Source organism: Hypanus sabinus, chromosome 4, assembly GCF_030144855.1.
Source record: "Hypanus sabinus isolate sHypSab1 chromosome 4, sHypSab1.hap1, whole genome shotgun sequence".
In the NCBI taxonomy this organism is placed as follows: Eukaryota; Metazoa; Chordata; class Chondrichthyes; order Myliobatiformes; family Dasyatidae; genus Hypanus; species Hypanus sabinus.
Window position 1 is genome coordinate 57,305,081 of NC_082709.1, and position 23,073 is coordinate 57,328,153.

The 23,073-nt window shown below is 41.3% G+C and overlaps 1 protein-coding gene across 2 annotated transcripts in view; it reads left to right on the forward strand.

Moving 5' to 3' along the window:
• Positions 1-23,073, forward strand: part of LOC132392786 (abl interactor 2) — a 168,020-nt gene that overhangs the window by 94,308 nt on the left and 50,639 nt on the right. For both annotated transcript variants that reach the window (XM_059967137.1, XM_059967135.1), the window contains exon 3: positions 16,929-17,105. In XM_059967137.1, coding sequence (XP_059823120.1) covers positions 16,929-17,105 — 177 coding nt within the window. The remainder of the gene's footprint in view (positions 1-16,928; positions 17,106-23,073) is intronic.

The window sequence follows — 23,073 nt, forward strand, 5'->3', positions numbered from 1 at the left end:
CACACAAAATGCTGGTGGAATGCAGCAGGCCAGGCAGCATTTATAGGGAGAAGCGCTGTCGACGTTTCGGGCCGAGACCCTTCTTCAGGACAAAACCCAGGTCTCAGCCCAAAACGTCGACAGTGCTTCCTCTTATAGATGCTGCCTGGCCTGCTGCGTTCTACCAGCATTTTGTGTGTGTTGCTTGAATTTCCAGCATCTGCAGATTTCCTCGTGTTAACCTCTACACTCATTCCATTTAAGTCATTTCATACAAATCTTAACACTGAGACAAAGGTTCAGGGTACGTTCTGTATGATATGCTCAAACACAAAGCAATGAAATTTTGCTGAGGGACTTCTCAATCAAGTTATCAACTTTCGAAAAGGACATTTGCCTCTGATTGGATTATTAGACCAAACAGTTCATAATGTAAGATTCTAAACTGGTATTTCCATGCAGTACTGAGGTGCCATTTTTTGGGGATTTGTGTTTATACTAAAGCTCTGTCTCCTTTCACAGATGTAAAAATCCTATGACACAGTTTCAAAGAAAGGATTATTATCCCTGTGTTCTGCCAATTTATCACTCAAACAACCTTACTAAATGAAATTATCTTGTCATAATGAAGCAGCATTGGATATTTTTTTTTAACAGTTCAGCAGTTGCCACATTTTGAAAACACTTAATTACTTTGTGACATTGTGCTTTGGGACATTCGGAGGGAGGTAAAGTAATGGTATGGTTATGCCACACTCTCCCATTTTTCACTTTGCACTATACAAAATAAAATCACAAATAGCATTATAATCTTGGCCACCCGATGTCCAATTTATTTGGCTCGGCACAACATTGTGGGCCGAAGGACTTGTTTCTGTTTTGTGCTGTTCTATGTTCTGAAATCCTCCTCCAAACCCTCCCTACCTTTTTACAGTTGGGTGGATCTCATTTCCTCTATTCTATTAGCCTTAATCATAGAACAAAGTACTGTACATTTTCTTGTCCTATCCATTCTGTTTCCTTTGTTCAGCAAGGTTTTGTCCTTGCTTCCCCTCTCTCTTATTTCTTAATAACATGAAGCCCCTTTGGCAACAGCCTCCATTTCCATGTACTGATTAACAATATTCAGCTCTTGCCCTAGTTAATGGATATGAAATAAATCAATCTTAAAACTTACTAATGTTTTGCAGTCTTGCCTCTTTCAATACCTATAATACTCTTTGTGAGGCATCTGAAATCCTGAACTTGAGGCATTCTGATTATTCCAAATTTAGTTGCGAAAGTTTCAAATGGTCTGAGCATTGGAATTCAAGCCCTAACCCCTCTGCTTCTGGATCTTTCTTTCTTTCTTTTAAGGACTCTACTTAAGCAATCAACAATCTTCCCATATATTTTATAAAGGAAAAACACAATAGACAATGACAGTCTGAATTAAATCAAAAAGTACTGAAAATACTTTACTCATCCCTTCAGGTTGATGATCCTGAAGGGATCCATGCATGCATTGACAATATTAATTTCGCACCTGAAGGTTCATCGTGAGACGTATGCTGACTAACCCATTGAGTATTTTTAGCCTTTTCTGATTTTATTCCTGCATGTGATAACTTCCACAAGTGCACTGGGACACATTGTTAAAATAATACAAAATTACAAGTTGTGGTTGAAGTGAGAGATTGGGTATCAAATAAAAAGGCATTAATATGCTCTGGGTGAAAAACACAACTAAGATGCCTGACTATTTCATCATTTCAACATACAAGTAATGACATTCAGACTACGCAACATAACAAAACAGATCAATTCAAGGATAAAGTCACTGAAAGAATGATGTAGCCAAAATAACAAATTTCACAAAATCTTAGTCAGTGATAATAAATCAGAATCTGATCTGGCAAGTGCTAGATATTGAGGGCAGCTCAAAGCATAATCAAATAGTCAGTTAAACACTTAACAAATCTGTCAAGCCAACCCATAAATTCTTCCTGCACTGAGGTGCAGTTAACCAATCCCTGCAAATTTTTACATTGCTTTTAGCTATGTGGATGTTACTACTCAAGGAAATTATGCCATCAGAACTGGTACATTGTTCAGATCCCAGTGTTAAACACAAGCAAAATATCTGAATTGCTGTCCTCAGAGAGAATCTATGGCCGTTTGACAGATAATTAAGCAATACACAATATGTGCAAAAGGCATCACAAATGCCAACAATGGCTATCTTGACTGAATAAGTTCTTGCTTAATGGGTTGCTAATCCATATTACTAACACTCATTTGAAGAGATGGCTTAAAACAGCCCAAGAAAAGTGGTTAAAAAAATTCAAGACGACATGAATAAATGGACAAAATTGATCTTTAAGCTGATTAATTCAGTAAGGACCTTGTAAGAAGTGTGCCATTTTTGTGAGGACGACAAACTGCCAGCTGTTAAGATAATGAATGGAATGGAGAAGCAAAAAGATCCAGGATATCAGAAGTTAGATTCAGGTTAATAACATTTTAACAAAAAACTAACTAAGCACAGGAATGCAATTCTGGAGGAACCAAACTCTAAGCCAGAAACATTGAATGTTGCTGAATCTCAGCTAGGCTGTCGTGCAGAGTTGTGATCTTTATGTTACAAATGAAATAAACATAGTGCAGAAAGTGCAAAAATGAATCATGAGATGTTTTATTGTGACTAAATAAAGATCTGTAATATTATGAAGCAATACAATAGTGTAGAAAATTTCTCCCTCCCTCACCACCACCCCCCCCCCAAAACTAATTGGGGACATTGTTTCACTATGTAGGTTGGAAACAAACAACTTACAGTCACAATGAACAGCTGAAGCAAAGAGCAAGGCACATTTAAAGCGAAGTTGGATTAACACACCATTGATACAGATATATCGTCCTGGTGTAAAGGAAGAGTCATGTATGAAACAATATTCTATGTACCATTCAATTTTGATGCCAAATATTTAACCTTTTTTTTACAGATACTATCTGATTAATTAAGCACTCCTGCCATATTTTGTCTTATTTGTCTTTCAAATACCTTCAAAAATTTTGCATTTGCTTCACTTTATGCTGATTGAATTATGTATGCTACATAGAGAGTGAGAATAGAATAAGCTTCATTACCAAAAGTCAACGAAGTCATTTCCTAAAGGGGCCAAATCTAATTTGGAGAAATACAATATAAGACCGTAAGATGTAGGAGCATAAGTGGGCCATTTGGCCCATCGAGTCTGCTCCACCATTCCATCATGGGCTGATCCAATTATTTCAGTCATCCCCACTCCCCTGCCTTCTCCCCATACCCTTTGATGCCCTGGCTAATCAAGAACCTATCTACCTTTGCCTTAAATGCACCCAGTGACTTGGCCTCCACGTAGGCTTGAGGCAACAAATTCCACAGATTTACCACCCTCTGGCTAAAGTAATTTCTCGGCATTTCTGTTCTAAATGGTCGTCCTTCAAACCCGAATTCGTGCCCTCTTGTCCTATACTCCCCTACCATGGGAAATAACTATGACATATGTAATTTGTTCAGGCCTTTTAACATTCGGAATGTTTCTATGAGATCCTCCACTCCTCCTGAACTCCAGGGAATACAGCCCAAGAGCTGCCATACATTCCTCATACAGTAACCCTTTCATTCCTGGAATCATCCTCTGGAATGTATACCTGAAACCTCCAAAGATCTAGAAAAAATATTTTCTTTAGGAATTTAACCCGATTGTTTTTTCTTTCATGGGTATTGCAAAGGATCAAATTGGGAAGTGACAAGATTAGTTAAGTAACAGTGATTTTGACTACTGAAAACTAGCATTTGAATTCCACTATGAGTGATTTTTAATTTAAATGAACAAATTGAATTAAAAAGAAAATATCAGTAAAGCAACCATATACATGAAATAACCCTATTCTCTTTTAAAAAAAAATCTAGGTTAATGACCTTTGGGAAAATAAATTTCCCATGCTTAACCCAGGCTTGTCAATGGTGGTTGCCTCTCAGCTGCACTCAGTGCACCTCACTGTCTGAGGTGGGAATCTTCGTTGTCTAGTGTACTTTATTCCTCAACCAACATTGCTGTCAGTTATCTAATTGCTGCTTTGAAGGATCTTACTATCTGCAAACACCTGTAGTGACTAGGCTTGGATATAAAATATCTTGGGTTGCTCCGAGTTTTTGAAATACTCATTGAATACATAATATTTCCTTTATGTGTTGCAGAAATAATTCTGCAGCATAATGTACCATCATTATGCACAGAAAAAGGTTGCACTCAGTGAAGACAGAGAAGTAACCTCAAGAACTAGGATAGTGATAGATTCTACTGTTGTGTTTTCTGTGGAGGTAGATCATGGCGGTCATAACAGGAAGTGCACTGCTCAGGCACCTATGAAGAGATTTTGCAAGAAGAGGCTCTAAACCATATTTATCATCCCAATGACAAGATTTGTCTGAATAAACCTTGGGGTGACCTCTTGAGTCAAATGGCCCATCAGTACTCACTGAGCGTACATAATGAGAGCGGACACCTGAGCAGGTGGTTACAAACCAATCTCAACGCCAAGAAATTAACAAATCAAATTAATCAGGGTGAGATTAAAGTGGAAAGAAGACTGTCACCTAAATGAAATTAGTGAGAAATTCCCTAATCCAGTGGTTCCACAGGGAGTTGTTTATTGCTTCATTTAAGGGGAAATGATTTGAAGTAAATATAAACACTTGGCCTTAGGAAATTATACTCACCTTCAGATTTTTTTAAGTCACTAGTTATAAATACCCATTACATGTTTATACAAAGTACAGAACAGCCTTGCAAAGCATGTGAAGGAAGGTTCTGCATTTAATTGAATGCTCTTATCCAATTTTTCCTACATTTCTCTTCATTTCCTAAAATCTGGGGCATGTTTTTTTCTTAACTTATCATTTTAACAGGTTGGGGAAAAATCTGACAATACAAGCTCAAGCTTCTCTGAAAAATAAAGCCCTAATTTGCCACATGATTAAGCAGCCACTCATTAGTTTCCATTCTGGTTATGTACACAGTCTGTGAAATTTCTTTCTATTAAGGAAGCAATTATTCAGATAATCTAAAATATATCTTCATGGATTGAAGCTTTCTTTATCACTGCTTAAGCTCAAGATGTTGAAGTATTTCCACTAGTATATTAATTGCAGATTCCACTAACAATTAGCTGATCAAAGAGTCATAACCAATTGGTAATCACTAATACAAGAACACAGTAGATTCCAGTTAATTAGTCCATTTGTTGATTGGAACAGTTGCTTGTTTGGGATGACTCTTAAGGAACAAAAACTAATCAAGAAAATTGCCAGGATTCCCTTTGTTTATTTGGGACACTATGCCGCTTAATTGGGCCAGGAGCCCATTGCTGAACAGGTTCTAACTAGTATCAGTCGTGTGCATTTGTGTTGCCATTAGATACTACTTTTTTCAGCAAGCAGTTTTTAAATCGCATCAGATACATGAGTTTGTGATCAAAAAGCAGTGATTTTTGTCACTGATGAAACACCCTTATACTGGGCATCTCTGGAAATATGCTCGTGAGCCCCTAGTTAACAGCTCACCCAAACCCCGGTTTGTGTAAATAACAGATTATACATTGCATATAATTATAAAGGAGTATACTCATCTTCATCTCCTGCCAAACAAAGACCAAACTCAACCTTAGAGTGTTCCTCACAAAACTTCTTCTCCCCCCCCCCCCCAGTGTTCTCGAGAAACTTTTCCCAGTTCCATCATTCTAATTGGATGTCACACATTCCTCAGCATCCCATATCTTCAATGATAATCCAAACAGGCTGAAAGCAGAACAGACTACTCTTACAGAACTGCTAAATTGAAATACCTACAGCATAGCAGTAGACACGTGAACCAGGGCGTTACACCGATAATTGGCAAGAAATAAGTAGTAAGACAATTCCAAACTGTTTTGCTCATTGTGGTTTCAAGCTTAAACATGCCAGAAACGGCTGGGAGTGGAAATGAAATGACTTCACTACTTCATCAAGTTAGGAACAATGAAGAATTTGAAGATATCGACAATCATCTTGAATGTTACATTGAAAATTAAATCTTAGAAGATGCAATCATTGATAACATTGTATGAAGGCAGTTAGCTGTTTTCACTGATTTTGTATATTGCGTACATTGGTTGAATTCCTCCTTTGATAACTACAGTTAACCCTCCTTATCCGCGGATTCAACCAACCATGGATCGGAAGTTCTCTCTCCAGCACTCGTTGTTTGAGCATGTACAGACTATTTTTGCTTGTCATTATTCCCTGAACAATACAGTATAACAACTGTTAACGTAGCATTTACATTATATTAGGTATTATAAGTAATCTAGAAATGACTTAAAAGTACAGGCAGTCCCTGGGTTATGAATGAGTTCCATTCCTGAGTCGGATTTGAAGTCGGAACAGGTACATCTGGTATTATTTAGTGAAACTCCCTGGGTCGCCTCAGGCTCGCTCAGCTCGTTCTTGTCTAGGGGGAGCTGCCTTTGGCCCCGCCAAACTGGGTAATCAGCTGGTGTGGATGCTGTGTGATGTCCCCGCCTCGCCCAAAACCAGACAGTACACCATACACAATTTATAAAGATTACTATAACTAAGTGATTAATAACGATACAGTATATATGAAGAGAAAATTAAAGAAAAGGCGCCAAACTTATCAAAGTCCAAACCACTTCGTGCACAACCGTTGGAGCTCAATTTCTGAAGTCTTCTGGCCACCATTCGATCCCCTCCGAACTCCTCGACTCGCAGCTCAGGACCCTCCGAACTCCTCGACTCTCCAAACAGCTCAGGACCCTCCGAGTGGTCAACCAAGCACATCTAGCTTCATCCCCCCCCCCCCCCCCCCCCGGAGAATCTCCCGGCCTCGGACCCCCCTTTGGGGTCCGATCCTCGCCCAGCTTACAGCATTGCGTCCTCTCTCTCGACCCCCTCGCGCCGATCTGCCCAAAAGCCCGTCAACAAAAGCTTACAGACTCAGAAGAAAGAACATTAATCCCCATTTGGTTTACAAAGGAATACCATTCTCGTTATCAGTAAATTAGCATTCCTGCTAGTTAACAAAAGGAAACCCTTTCCCAACAGTAACAAAGAAAAAAAAGAAACCCCCTTTACATTAGCATCAGTTAGTTAACCGTTTTTCTTAGTATGTAGTACATATTTTACCTTCCTATGCATATAAAACACTTAATTAACATACTTATTTCAATAATTAAACCACTGCGTTGCCTAGTAATAATTGTAACTTTCATCGGGGCAGGGCCTTTCACGTGCTCCATTAATATTGTTCCGATCGTTGACCGACTGTAGCCTAATGTTTTTCCAATGACCAATGTTGTTTCACCTCTTTCCGATCGCTTTATTACTTCCACCTTATTTTCAATCGTGATCGTGATTATTTTCATGAACAGAAACACCACGTATTCAGAGCTGCACCGCCAGGTCCTAATGTCCACCGCACTGAGCATGTTAAATAAAGTCCAGGGTTCCGCTGGGTCCTGAAGACTGCTGCACTGTGACAGGTTAAATAAGAGCATCTGTGTTTTTTGGTATCCGCGTGGGGTCCCGGAACCAATCCCCCGCGGATAAGGAGGGCCAACTGTACTAGGAACTAATACACAGTTTTATAGTATTTTTATACAGTTGGTAATTGTCTAAGTTGTTCTGTTTATCATTTAAATACACAATTTGTTACTCAGTTCGTCTTTTTTAAAATATTAATTATTTCCATGAAATTTCAGCTAATTGAGGCACACTAGAAGCATAGAGGTTAAGGGACTGAATTCTGATGCTCAGACCATCTGAAAGTTTAAATAATTAAATTTGGGATCATCAGAATGCCACAAGTTGAGAATTTCAGATGCCTCACAAAGAGTATTATAGGTATGGGAAGGCGAGACTGTGGAACATTTGAGAGTTACAGTGAATTTTAAGTTTGATTTATTTCTTATCCATTAACCAGGGTAGATCATCAAATATGGTAGGATAATTAGAGATTTTACAAGAGGAACAGAGGTGAGGGGGGTGGTTTCTGGGTGTCTTCATTTACAAAGGTTAGGGCAAACGGATCATATAAGTCTGGAGGTAGCAATATAAGAGCAAGAATTATAGTGACAGGTGAGATGCTGTTGGTGATGTCATTGAGGTGGGAATAGAAAGTTTTAGGAAGAGACCTTCATGTGCTTAAAAGCTCATTTTGGGGACTAAATATGACACAATGTTTATGAAGTATTCAGTATCAGCCAGCTCCCCTTGGGGGGAAGAGTGAGAGTGGTACCTGGTGGCTTTGCATTGACATTAATAGAGGCTTTCTAATTTTTTTTTAGGTGGAGGAAAGTTCTCATCAAATACTGACTATCAGGCAAGGAGTTTTGATAAATTGGGTATCCTAGTACAGGGTTGGGAGAGGAGGTTGAATGTTTTAAGAGCTGAATGGTCAAAAGTCAAAACTGGGGCGTTTGCCAAAGGGGCTTCATAGGAGAGACAGGAAGCAAGAATAAAACCTTGGGGAACAAAGAAAACAATGGATCGGAAAAGAAAATGTGCAGTATTGTGTTCTCAGATTAAGGCTAATAGAATGGAGCAAATGACATCCACCATGTAAAAGTGGAGAGGGATTAGAGGAAGACGATAGAACGTAGAAGAGTATAGAACAGGAACAGGTCCTTTTGGCCCACAATGTTGTGCCAAATCAAATAAGTCAGATATTGACCAACTAAACTACTAGTCACCAACCTTTTTAAGCCCAAGATCCCCTACCACGGCCTTAGCGAAAGGCAAGATCGACCTACTAAATCGTTTAGTCACACGCATGCACACCAGGCAGAAAAGACCAGAAGTAAAACCCTGCAACCCAGAAGTAGGAATAATGTACGTACACCAGTGGTCACCACCCTTTTTTGCACCGCGGACCGGTTTAATATTGACAATATTCTTACGGACCATCCGATGGGGGGGGGGGGGGGGGCTATTAAGCACGACCAGAATACAGTGATATTCAAAGGAGCTTCCTTATGTCCAGTCTATTCCACAATTTAGTTTAAGTGGCTCTCAGCACTTAGCTTCTGTCTCGCTTGCTCAGGTTTTTTTCTGCTGAAAAAGTTCAATGTGTTTGTCTTTAAGTGCAGGGTGCTTGGACTCAAGGTGCCAAAGTAGTTTTGAGTGCTTCATTCCTTCATTAGACACCCTCCAGGCCCGAACTCCAGCCTCCCACCCACTCGCCGCCAGACGCCTTGGCCAGGTGCGGCTGGTCATGGGTAGGGTGAGAGGACAAGGTCAGGGTGATGGTCGCAGTCCGGAGAGAGTGACCGACTGAGTGAGGAGTGTGACAAGGAGCGGGCATGTCCCTGCCCCCCCCCCCCCCCCCCCCCCCCCCCGGTAGGATCTATCAGCCAACAGAAGTTAGTTTCAGTAGATCGCAGCGAGGTAGCTGCTCTGCTACTTACAAAATCCTGGACCAGAATTAGGTCGTCTGCAAATATTTTAGCACCAGGTTCCCCATGAGCATTCAGTGTGCTAAGCAGGCTTAGAGACTGTGTCCATCTCTCCACGCTCCAGGCTAGTAGCAGCGGCCTTACCGCCGGCCTTGTGAGGTGGCTGGTTACCCTAGGCCAACCAGTGATCCCTGGCACGAGGGTATCACTATGTTTAAGCAACTGATGACCTCGCTTGGGTAATGACTTCGTGTATGTAATGACCTCATGTGCATTCATGTTCAACAGTGGGCGTGACAGGGAATGAGGAAAGATGCAGCTGACGCATATCGTTTCTTATCGCCAAATCCTCGCAGTGGATTGGGGACTACTGAAGTACACTGTGTAGTGTGTGGCGGGGGAGCTACACACATGCGCACTGGGCAGAAAGAACGGAACTAAAACCCTGCAACCTGGAAACAATCTCTCAACAGAATCTGTGAATTTATTTTTCATTTTCTTCGGGATCTACTGGGGAAGTCTCAAAGATTGACCAGTCGATCGCAATCGACGGGTTGGCGACCACTAAACTAAACTAATGTGTATCAAATAATATCTAAGTCAATGTATCCTGAACCTTTGGCTCAGTGATGAGATTTGTATCAAATGACTTAAGTGGAATAAGTGTTGAGGTTGCTTTGTGACTGTGCAGCTGCTCTGATGGAAGAATGAGTGCATTACTCCCTGATTTATCAATTAAGCAGTTGAACTCAGTGGCCTGAAAGGTGACTAATTCAATCCCTGGATTTTGCTGAATTAGCCGATACCAGATGCAGTGCAACAGTTGACTGAAATGATAAAGCTTGGCCTGCACTCTGATCTTGATCAATCTCTAAAGAGCTATGGATCAAAATTAAGGAAAGATAACTGTACCTATCTGATTGTATTAAGATTCTCATTTGAAACTGGTCTCTTGAGTGTGATAATGTGGGGTTGGAATGAAGTCACCTGATCCGAATCCAGACTGTGCTCTAGGTGTTAAACACTTCTAGAGAAAAATGGGAAAAGTAGTTATCTAGTTTCAATACTGAGTTGGGCTTTGTTATGTATCTTTAAAATAGGCAAAAAAAAAGTTGCCATCAGTCCAGTAACTTCAGTTATTTTTATAATACTAAAGGGCAAATGGTCATTATGTCAAAATCAGTGAGGGCTGGCACTATGGAAGTCATGCTCAACTTTCTTAATATCTTGTGTTACGTATCCCGTAACTGGATCACTTACCAGCAAAGATAGAGAAGTCTGATGGCACAATTTGCAAACGTTTTTATTTATAAAGGGGCACAAAAGTAAGGTTAATACAAACATTCAGATAATATACGTCGTCAATACTCAATCTAAAGCGCGGGTATAGTAATAATCATCATTAAGAAATAAGCTCTACTGTTGTCTAGGGGATAATATATTGTCCGTTGGAAATATAAAAGTCATTCAGAAGTCTGCAGGCTTCAGCCTTTTGGGAATCGCTGGGTTTCACGTGTTTGAGAGAGAGATTGGTGAGAAAAGGAAAACTTGCCCGGGTCTTTATGAAGCAATTCCATTGAATCAGGGGAGCGGGTTCCCCCTGATGTTAGTTAAAAGCGGTTTTTCCGTGATTCCAGCCACAGACTCCCGGCCCGGAACCTAACTCACGTGGCTTCCTTCAAAATGGCTTCCCGCTACGACGGGATCGCTATCGTGTCTTCTTGGTGCGTCTGAAGGGGTTGTCCATCCCCCCCACACCCTCCTTTATACTTCCTCACGGGGTCGCAGGTGTCAATCAGGTTGAGATGATGCAATCTCTCTCTCAACCAGCCCACTTTGCCCGAGGGTTTTACACATGGTCTCCATGAGACAATAGTCAATGTCGCCTTATTTTGCATCCCGGTGGAACGTGGGATTCGGCACGTCTCTCTCTCTCCCATTTCCTGTGTCTATTCAGCACGTCTCTCTCCCACTTCCTGGGTCTATTGACCCCCCCCCCCCCTCAACTAGTGCTCTTGCGATTCTCACAAAGGAGGGGGCTGCGGACATAACACCTCCCCTCTTAAAGGTTTTTACCAGCGGTAAAAGAAAAACAGATTCGTACAGAGTCGTACAGGATTTTTGAATCTAACACAATACACAAGCTTTTCTTTTCACAGAGTACTACCGTTATACATTCAAGTCAGTATCTAAACAGTTAACGATTACAGTGTCCCTTTCTTTAATATCTTAACATCGCGTACCATACTAAAGTCTTGTAGCATCAGACTTCAAGTTAATAACCACCTATTTTTTTTCCACAACAAAACTAAGGAGGTGTGATTTTAGCTTAGGTGCATCTACAAAGTTTATGCGAATACTAATCGTTTCGGTCGTTTCACTTAACCGGCAGGTCTCCAAGGGGGCTGTCTTTATTATTCACAGGCTTTGGCGCAATCCCGTACAACCTGCTTTGCTGTTTAAAATGGCATCCCCATTAACCGTTGCCTCTTTTCCGGTGAGTCCCCCCCGTGGGGAACTGGAGTAATTTTGGCGTGGTGAACTCCCACCCGCCTCATTCATCGGGGTTATTTTATCAACACCATGCCCCAAACTTAAACCATTTCCACCCAATTCTTTAATTTTACCCAGGTGGCTAGCTCTTTTGTTAGGACCCTTCAGGCTATTGGTTTTTAATTCGAACTCTTCGTTCAAGTAGCATGTTGAATTCGGCCTCTTCCCACCCCATCCTGGCATAACAATAGAGTGGGGGGCCCCGCTATCTCCCGGCTCACTCTGTGAGCGATCTGCCAGGTTTAAAATTTCTCCATTCGACTTGGGAACTACAGACTTTCCGTTTCCTTCAATAATCCTCATCCCCCCATTCTTAAATTCTGCATTAACTTTGAACCCACCTTCGAGTACAAACACTTCCCACAGTTAACCCTTTTTCCACTGAACCAAGTCTATCTGAACCACAAGGACGGCCGCCCCGTTCCACTGAATCAAATACCTCAGACTCCTTCTGAGCTCCGTTACCAGGTTCAACACCACGTGCATCCCCATCTTGGACACACTCAAACGGGACATTGGCCTCTTCCAGGCTTTCAATACCCGTACCCTTTTTAAATCCTAAGTTCCCCCATTTCTCCCCAGGTACTCTCTGGGCAACTCACTTCCGGAGTAAACTCAACCCCGCGGGCTGAAACAACCTCATCTGCCAACCCAGACAGATCATCTATGTCCAACCCTGGACCTGTTAACTGCTCTATCGGTTCCGCATCTTTATTTTCTGCCTCTAGGACCTTTCTCCTCGCTAAAGGCAGATCTACCTCCGCTCCCTTATCCTCTTTCACTTTACTACTCTTCATTTTACCACCCTCTAAACCCTCGTGGTACAGGGTCGGTAGAAACGTCTCGGCCAAATCAAAACTGGCCCGATTTAAATTGCTCTCGTTCTCAGCTGCCTTTCTCGACATGCTGCAAGTGACTGCGCATGCGGGATAGATTTGGGACTCTGGGGGCAGGGCCACCGCACTCGCTGGTCGGCAGGTCGGCATCATGGCTGCCCAAACCTTACCACCTTCTAAATCATTACCGAGAAGGACGTCCGCGTCAGTTCTCGGGAACTCTGATGGCACCCCTATTTCAACGGGTCCAGACACCAGCTCACAATCCATAATGACTTCATATAAAGCCACCATTTCTATTCTTTTACTGATCCCCTCTACCTTTACCATGCCCGTTTTTTGATCAAATTCTAGTACCTTACTGCTGATCAACGACAGCTCAGCCCCCGTGTCTCTCCAGATTCGTACGGGAACTGGTGTGTCTCCCTCCATCACAGACACGGTTCCGTGTGACAGACAAGTCTCAGAGCCTTCTCATACTCTGTCTACCCTGGGCTCTCTGGTCGATTTACTGATTACCACGGCACACCCGATAGGGACTGCAGCTTTCCCTCTTCCTATCTCTTTCCTCGGAGCAAAGCATCGAGATGCAATATGCCCTTCCTTTCCACAATTAAAACAGGTCAAACCCGGAAACCTCTGGCCGTCTTGCCTTTCCCACTCAACCTTACCGCTAGCTCCCGGTGGGACCTCTGCCTCACTCGTCAGACTTTCTCGATAGTTCCCACGGTCTCTCTGGGAACTTTTATTCGAGGAAAACTTTGTCTTGTGAGTTAGGGCATATTCATCCACGAACCTAGCAAATTCTGAAATGTACTTATCCGGCTTCTCATTCAAATATATCCAGATGTCCTCCGAAACACAGCCTTTAAATTCCTCAATCAGAATTAACTCCCTGAGACGCCCATAATCCTCGTCCACTTTTTCCGTGGTGCACCAACGGTCCAAGAGCACACCCTTCTCATAGGCAAACTCGGTATACGTCTGATTCCACCCTTTTCGTAAATTTCTGAACTTTTGTCTATATGCTTCAGCTACTAGCTCGTAACCCCGGAGAATGGCCGTCTTGACTTGGTCATATTTCTCTCCCCCTTCCCCCTCCATGGACAACGCCGCATATGCCCGCTGGGCCTTCCCTCTTAACACACTTTGTAACAACGCCACCCACTGCTCTCTGGGCCACTTCTGATTCACTGCCACCTTTTCAAAAAGCAAGAAGTAACTATCAACATCCGTCTCCTCAAACGGGGGTACTAGCCTCAACGCCTGACTGACATCAAACCGCTCCTGTCGGTCCGACCCCTGACTTCATTGCTCTAGCCTCAACTTCTCCATCTCCAAGTCATGCTTACTTTGCTTCTCCTTCTCGGCCCTCTCCTTCTCCCTCTCGGCTGCTTCCAGCTCTTTTAACTTGATTTCATCTTCCCTCCTTAATTTTTCCAACTCGAACTGAGCTGCCCCACTAGTTGGTACCTTTTCAGGGATATTTTCCGATACCTCAGCTTCAAACACATTCTTCCCAATGTAATTCTGAGTTATGGCCCTTTGCACCTCCCACTTTTTCATGGACGACCTCACTTCTGCGAGGTTCAACCCCTTCACCAAATTTAACAAGTCTGATTTGGTGGCCGCCTCTAGCGCCCCCACAGTCGGGTTTTTCATAAATTCACCCATGTCCATCTTTGCTGGTTTCCCGTCTGGCTACCTGTGTAACCAGATTCAAGTTTGGACTTACAAACCCCAAGTTGTTACATATCCTGTAACTGGATCACTTACCAGCAAAGATAGAGAGGTCCGTTGAAGTCTGATGGCACTATTTTCAAACGTTTTTATTTATAAAGGGGCACAAAAGTAAGGTTAATGCAAACATTTAGATAACATACGTCGTCAATACTCAATCTAAAACGCAGGTATAGTAATAATCATCATTAAGAAATAAGCTCTACTGTTGTCTAGGGGATAATATATTGTCCGTTGGAAATATAAAAGTCACTCAGAAGTCTGCAGGCTTCAGCCTTTTGGGAATCGCTGGGTTTCAGGTGTTTGAGAGAGAGAGATTGGTGAGAAAAGGAAAACTTGCCCGGGTCTTTATGAAGCAAATCCGTTGAATCAGGGGAGCGGGCTCCCCCGATGTTAGTTAAAAGCTTCCTTCAAAATGGTTTCCCGCTATGATGGGATCGCTATCGTGTCTTGGTGCATCTGAAGGGGTTGTCCCCCCCAGACCCTCCTTTATACTTCCTCTCGGGGTCGCAGGTGTCAATCAGGTTGAGATGATGCAATCTCTCTCTCAACCAGCCCACTTTGCCCGAGGGTTTTACACATGGTCTCCATGAGACAATAGTCAATGTCGCCTTATTTTGCATCCCGGTGGAACGTGGGATTCGGCACATCTCTCTCTCTCTCCCATTTCCTGGGTCTACTGACCCCCCCTCAACTAGTGCTCTTGCGATTCTCACAAAGGAGGGGGCTGCGGACATAACACTTGAATCTGTTACTTTTCTTCCTACACTCCTCCCCAAACTTATTTTACCTTGGAGAGTAGCATCCCTTCAGGGTATCATTCTATTATTTCTTCTTTCACTGTCTGCAGAGATATTAAGGTACAGCCTGACACCACAGTGTAAGGTGCTTCCTGAAAACTAGGTCATTCAGTACCTTTAAGACTTCATTTTGTTTCTGTCTTCAGAAGTCTAGTGTCCAGATGTTCAATGCCATCTATCCTCTGTCTTGCACTTCCCCTCTGTTGATTGGCTGCCTATGTTTGTACATACATTCTTCATCTTTGTACTTTCCAGTGAACCTACATTCATCTTCAAACTCAGCCAGCATGATTCAGTGCTACTAGATACCATTCCAGTGCAGCTTACCATCAATGGAAGACGCTGCAGTGTCTCCACCTTTATCTCTAAACACTTCTGTTGATTTTTGTCCTTGCACAACTTCATTATCTTTTCAGATCTAAACCCAGCCAGTAAGTTACCTTGGCATCACTTTATTATTATAAACAATTAAATGTTATTATAAACTGCATCTGTCAGTACTTTTTAAACTCATGGCATATTATACAGAAATACCTATCTGGTTTTCCTTGAATCCAGAATTACTTACACTTTCTAACTGACAAGTTTGGTGACTGTGTCTACGAATTTAATGGCAGATTAGCAATTGGAAATTTTTGATCTCCAGAGTAGTACTGTCTCTGTTAATCAACAATTTCAGTTGGATGGAACCATTCAAGGCATTTGCAATAAAATGAGATTAGTTGTAATGGATTTTAAAGGAGTGGAAATCAGATTCATTGTATAGCAAAAGAGGTGGATTTACAGTCAGCTTACGACCTTTTTGCAGTTCTCATTATTTGTAAGAGTTGAGTTATCTAGTGGTGCATTATCCATTCCCTCTGCCACCAGCACACAGAGGGTTTACTGCATGTGGTCTGCAAAATCCATTGCAGTTATTAACCAAAGGCTGCTTCTCTTTGACGTACATCACATCATCTCTTAGAAGAATGCTGACAATTCTTCATCTGCAGCCTTCATTCTGGAACTCCTAGCCTTACGATACTCTGTTAGTATATTTGCTAGAATATGGACTAGCTGCCTTTGCCAGGCACTCCTGAATCAATAGGTTTGGCAAGATTCCACAAAGTAACAAACTCAGCTTTCTACTATACATCCGTACTTTTTAAGGATGGTCAATTTGAAAGCATAGGTGACAATTCAGGAAGCAGAACTGGTCCAAGGTGATTCTCTCTCCATCTGATAAGATCATGAAAAGAAAACTAAAGACAAAATTAATTGTTATTGGGAAAAATAGGAATTTTTATTTAACAACCCAGAATGTTTTCTTCACTTAAGTGAGAGGGTTGATGAATTATTTCAATATCTTTAGATCTGTTCAAAAGGTGTTGGGCAGCGTTCAACTAGCATGCTTTAAAATAAAATTGCACCTTTTATGATTGCTTAGTGACACTGGTACACTTAGTTATGTTTGCTATATTGATATTTCTTTGTCCATACCTTTTTTTGTGAATTTTATTGGAAATTTACCTAAGTTTTAACTTGGTCAATGTTCAAATTTCAGACTGTGGACATTCATAAGGAAAAGGTTGCGAGAAGAGAGATAGGTATTTTGACAACCAACAAAAACACCTCCAGAACACACAAAATTATTGCTCCATCCAACCCTGAGAGGCCTGTCAGGTATATCAGAAAACCCATTGATTACGCCATCTTGGATGACATCGGACATGGAGTAAAGGTATGCTTTGTGCAACTGGGAACTGATAACAGCTCTCTGCGTGAGGCAGAGTAACTGGAGCTTCTCGGGGAGAGATTAATAAAATGTTGCATTGTAATGGGCACTGTTTATTGAGGTCTTTGCATGTTAATTCTTTAAAATTAGAAGCAACTCAAAAGCCAAGCTGAGAATGATTTCTAATTCAATCTTTTATGTAGGTATCTTACTGAAAAGATTTTTTAATGCTAGCACAAAACATGGTCTGACCTTACATAAGGTTGTTCAATAAAAGATGTTTTAAAATCTCATTAGTGGTTATTTTAAAAGGGATGACTAATTAGTTGGGTCTGGTATTCTGAAAAAAAATGCTGATTGTTATTTGCTGTTACAACCATTAGCAATTAGAGGTGTCTCCATCTAATGTATATTGATTGTTATATTGAAGTAAAACAAGAACAGATTGTGCTATTCATAGCTCAGTATTGTGCAAAGCTATATAGTTTGCATTTCCTCTGACATCCAAATATGAGAAGTAGTCTCTGAAAATTTGAAGTGTCCCTGCTATTCAAAATATGCCTTTGAAAATTGGCAGAAGATCCCTCTGTTGTTATATACATAGCAGAGGTCAAAAGCCTGAGCATTCTGTGAAGATTGAACCTCAATGCATTCTCTTCTGGGCACAGGGAATCTGATTACAGAACAAGAAAATAATACTGTTCATGTTTCTAGATTTGTATCCCATGACTCCCCTCTGGAGAAGTATGTGTGTGTTGACATCTGGCAAGGGCAAGATGGATGGCAGAATTGCCCCATAATTAAATATCCCACTGGCTCTTGCTGTTTCTAGTTCAATGTCAAGACAGTTATTTGAGTGGAAGGCATCTGGTTGCCTGTGGAACTGTACCCAATCAAGACATACTCCAAGCGTTGAGTGAAAATGGGAGAAGGCTGGGAAGGGCGAGAGAGAGGAAGTTAATAAATAAAAGAGAATGTCAGTGAGTTAAGTGCATAAAATTTTCTCTGGGTTGGAATCTAGAACAAGAGCTTTAAGATATAAGCCAAGCCATTTAGGAATTTTTCCTTTTTTAAAAAAACTAGTTTTGTTGAACTGTCATTCTCTTCCACAAAAGGCTGTCTATTAATTTTTTACTTTTTGAAAAATAAGGTGGTCTGTTTATTTGGTAATATAATCGAGGGCTATGCAGCAAATACAGGAAATTGCACTAAAATACTGATCAGCACAATTTTATCGATCAGACGGATGATTGACATACTTTGAGCCTGAGGGAGGAGGAAGCATGTTAGATCACATTTAAAGTTAATATGTACTTGTGATTTTGCTTTCCCTGATAGGCAGCTCTACAGTGTAGAGGTCAGGCTTGCCTATATGTGAATCTAGAATTATATTGAAATTAGCTGTCTTTAAACATTTCAGAGGAGTAATGCTTGGTCAACAGAGGATTATGAACTGAGAGCTTGCGGTTCTTCTGGAAGATTGTGATATTTGTGTCACTTTTCTGTGAAGTGTGAAAGATACTGGGTTAGGAAGCAATGAATTTGCAATCGTATCTTGTGACAACGATGTTGTTTATTTAGATCTGGTGAGGTGAGCACATGATAAGTGGTCATGCCATCCACAGAAACTTGCAACTCCTCATCCCCTTTAAAAATGTAAAAAAAAGTAAGGGAGCAAAGAAATGATGTTCGATTGTCAACAAAAGCTTGGTCATAGTGCTTGGTTGTAAGATGAAAAGGTTCAGCGGTTTCACAGATTGCATGCAGTCACCCTGAACTGAGCAAGTGATCCTTTGGTTATGACTGGGAGAAATAAGTCCGAATTTTTCCAGTCACTGGGTTGTGAGGATATTGTTGGTGCTGTATGGTGTAAATATCAAAGTCGCTCAAAGGCTGTGGAGGGGCATAGATTGTAATTTGCAGCCTTGAAAAGAGACAATTCTGTGCTGTGAGTAAGGGATGCTAATCTGAATTGGGAGGATTCAAATTAGTTTACAAGAAAGATGGGCATTTAATAATAGCAATGTATTCAAGCACTTCGAGAGAAAGGAAACTGTAATGGAGAGGTTGATTGCAAAAACTGAGGATATTTTGTGAGCCAAGATGATAACTAGCTATACAGACATTATCTTGTACTTATACATGCATAGTCACTGTTGTGTACCATGAAATTGCATGGAGATCCAGGGTCCATTGCTGCCCTGTGAATTCAGAGTCACAACCTCTTAAGCATGGGATGGTATGATCAGTCAAGAGTGTAGTACCCCATGGCAGCTTAGTGAAGCCTTGAGGAAAGTGGATGTGGTCACATTTGCTGGAGTTTTCCTCTGCTGTCAAAATCTATTTGCAGCTGTTGTCTAGAGTACTTAGATATTGTGGAGGAAGAAGAATTTGGAATGTGTTCAGTGTCATAACAGCAAAAACTGACTTAGTGATTAGTCAGTCTGGCCTAGTTCTTGAGAAAAAATAAATTGTGCATTATGACTTTGTAACAACTTTAATGAAAATGTGATAGTGCATTAAAGTAGCATGTTTTTTTAGCATTAATGCATTTTGAGTGTGTGCTTGAAACCCTAACACCATTAGTGTTCATTTGAATGTGAGCCACCTTTTAGATTCATTACTTATGTGGTTACATATTTCCATTCTGACCTTAGAGCAAGCATTGGATAAAATGTGCTTATGGATCAGTGAATGTCTTGGGGTCTTTTGATTAGCTTCTCCTGACTGGTGTTGAGTGTCAACTATTGATGTCCTTCTGAATTGCATTTAACTGTGAGGTAAGCAGAAAGGGGTCATCAGTCCTGCACTGATGCAGAAATTTGGTATAAACTATCATGGAGAAGGGAGAGCTTTGGATTCTGGATCACTGGGATAGTTTCTGGGCAAGGTGGGACTTGTCCAAGCCAGAAAGGTTGCCTGTGAAGCCTGTGTTGCCTGTATCTTTATAGGGGATTTGATTGAGCTTTTGGATACAGTTTAAACTAATTTAGAGGGGAATGGGACACTAGGAATACTATAGGATGAAAGGAACCAATTGATATAGAAAGTAAGTCTCCAGGCACATAGGAGGAGTGCAAGGTTGGATTGTATCATTTTAACACAAGTACTCTAAGTAAAAGCAATGATTAATATTTGAGAATATGTGGTTTTTGCTGTCACAGAGGTGTGGTTAAAAATGAACATGAGTTGTAACTGAACATTTTTTGGGTACAGTACCTCGTAAGGAAGCAGGATGTAAAAGTGTGGGTGCTGCTGAAGCTGTGTAGTGGAGCTTAGGGAAGAAAGGGCAGGAGGATAATCACTTTGCTGTGTGTATACTATTAGCTTCTAAAATAGTAGAAACTAGAGGACCAGATATATGAATGAATCACAGAGAAATATATAAAAATAACAGGAAAGTAATAACCAAAATTTCAAATTATGCAGAGTATTAATTGGTGTTCCTTATTATAAAAGATTTAGAGCAATTAGAAATTTCTGTGTGTCCAGAAGAGCTTTTTGACCCAATACACCAATAGTCCTATGAGGCCAGGCTGTATTCAATTTAATCTTTGGGAATGTCGCCTGGGAGTGGGAGAACCAATTTGAATATTGTACGGCAGGACCTGGCAAAAGTGAACTTGGAGTACTGACCACTGACCAGTGGAAAACATTTAAAAATGAGGGTTCATTGCCAACGTGTTCCCAAAATGAAGTGCAAAGACAACAAAACTAAAAAAAAAACCTGTATGTCAAGGAAATTTTAGGACTAGATACAGAAAAATTGGGACCTATTGGGGATCAAAGTGGACGTCTGTGCTTAGAACCAGAGAACATGGATAAGGTCTTACATAAATACATATCATTTATATTTACTATGGAGAAAATAGTTGGAGAATTTAGAGAGGGGTAGGGTATGCAAGGTTGGAATTCTACAATGAATTATCATTGAAAAAGAGGGTGTATAGGATATCTTAGTGGCTTAAAGATGAGTAAGATGAGTAAGCAGACAAGATGTATTCCAGGCTACTGAGGGAGGCAAATCAGAAGATTATAAATATAAAAAAATTCTGCAGATGTTGGAAATCCACAACAACACACACAAAATGCTGGAGCAGTTCAGCAGATCAGGCAACATCGATGGAAATGAATTAACAGTGGACTTTTTAGGACGAGATCCTTCTTTAGGATTAGAAAAAGAGGAGATAGATAACAATAAAAAGGTTGAGGAGTGGTGACAGAGGATAGTGAGAAGGTGATAGGTGAAACCAGGTGGGTAGGAAATGTAAAGGGCTGGAGAGGAAGGAATCTGATGGGATCAGAAAGTGCCATAGGAAAAGGGAAGGAAGAGGGGCCCCGGGGGGGGGGGGTGGTATTAGGCAGTTGAGAAGAGGTAAGGGGCTGGAGTGGGGAATAGAAGAAGAGGAGAGGGGTGGGGGGTGGGATTTTTACTGACAGGAAAATTTGACATTCATGTCGTCAGGTTTGTGGCCACCCATACATAATATAAAGCATTGCTACTTCACTCTGATCTCATCATGGTACAAGAAGGGGCCATGGACCAACATGTAGGAATGGGAATAGGAATTAAAATGTTTGGTCACCAGGAAGTTCCACTTTTGGCAGAAGGAGTGGAGATGTTTAACAAAGTGGTCCCCTAGTTTTACGACAGGTCTCACCAATGTAGAGGAAACTGCATCGGGAGCACTGGGCATAAGACATGAGCCCAGCAGATTTATATGTGAAGTGTTGCCTTACTTGGAAGAACTGTTTGGGACCCTGAATGGAGAAGAGGGAGGAGGTGAATGGGCAGGTGTAGCACTTCAGCCACTTGCAGAGTTAAGTACCAGGAGGGAGATTAATGGGGAGGTACAAATGGACAAGGGAATCACCGAGGGAGCGATATCTATGGAAAGTGGGGGGGGGGGGGTAAAGATATGTTTAGTGGTAGGGTCCCTTTGAAGATGGCGGAAGTTGCAGAGAATGATGTGTTGGATGCGGAGACTTGTGGGTAGTGGGTAAGGATGAGGAACTCTATAGCTATTAAGATGGGAAGGTGGGGTGAACAAGGGACATTCAGAAAATGGAAAAGATGCAGATGAGGTCAGCAACAAATGGTGAGGAAGGGAAACCCCATTCTTTGAAGAAGGAGGACATCTTTGAGGTTTTGGAAAGGAAAGCCTCATCCTGGGATAGATACGGCAGAGAAGAAGGAACTCAGAAAAGGGAATAACATTTTTATAGGAGATGGGGTGGGAAGAGGTATAGTCAAGATAACCGTGGGAATCGGTAGGTTTTTGAAAGAGGTTGGTTGAAAGTTCATCTCCAGAGATGGAGACAGATTAAGAATGGAGAGAGCGGTGTCAGAAATGGATAGAATGAATTTAAGGGCAGGCTGGAAGTTGGAGGCAAAGTTGATGAAATTGATCAGCTCAGCATAGGTGCATGAAGCAGTCTCAATGCAGGCTTCAGTGTAGTGGAGGACGATTTGGGGAGCATTATGGAAGAAAGCTTGGAACATTGATTGTTCTGCGTCTTCATGGACTGGACATTGATGATGAAAATGAGGTGGTCAGGGCCAGGGAATTGAAAGGAGGAGATTGCTGTGTTTCTGATGGAAATACTTAAATAATTTTTAAAATTTTCTGAGGGATAGGGCTAATCTGAATTTAATGACTGAGGGATCGATCAGGGATAGTCAATTGTTAAGGACAAGCTTGCCTCGAAAACATCATTGAGTTTTTTAAGTACGCAACTGAATATGTAGATGAAGGCAGTGCATTGATGTAAGCTTAGATGGATTTCAGTAGGCATCCCAGATTGGTTCAAGAAGTAAAAGCTAATGAGATGCAATGTAATTTGGCAAATTGGATCTGAAACAGGCTTGTGAGAGGAAGCAGAGGATGATGGTTGAGAGTTGCTTTTGGCTACTCATCAGTGGACCTCCATACTCCGTGTTTCACCAAAATGGCAGCAGGCTTAAAGAAGTGTA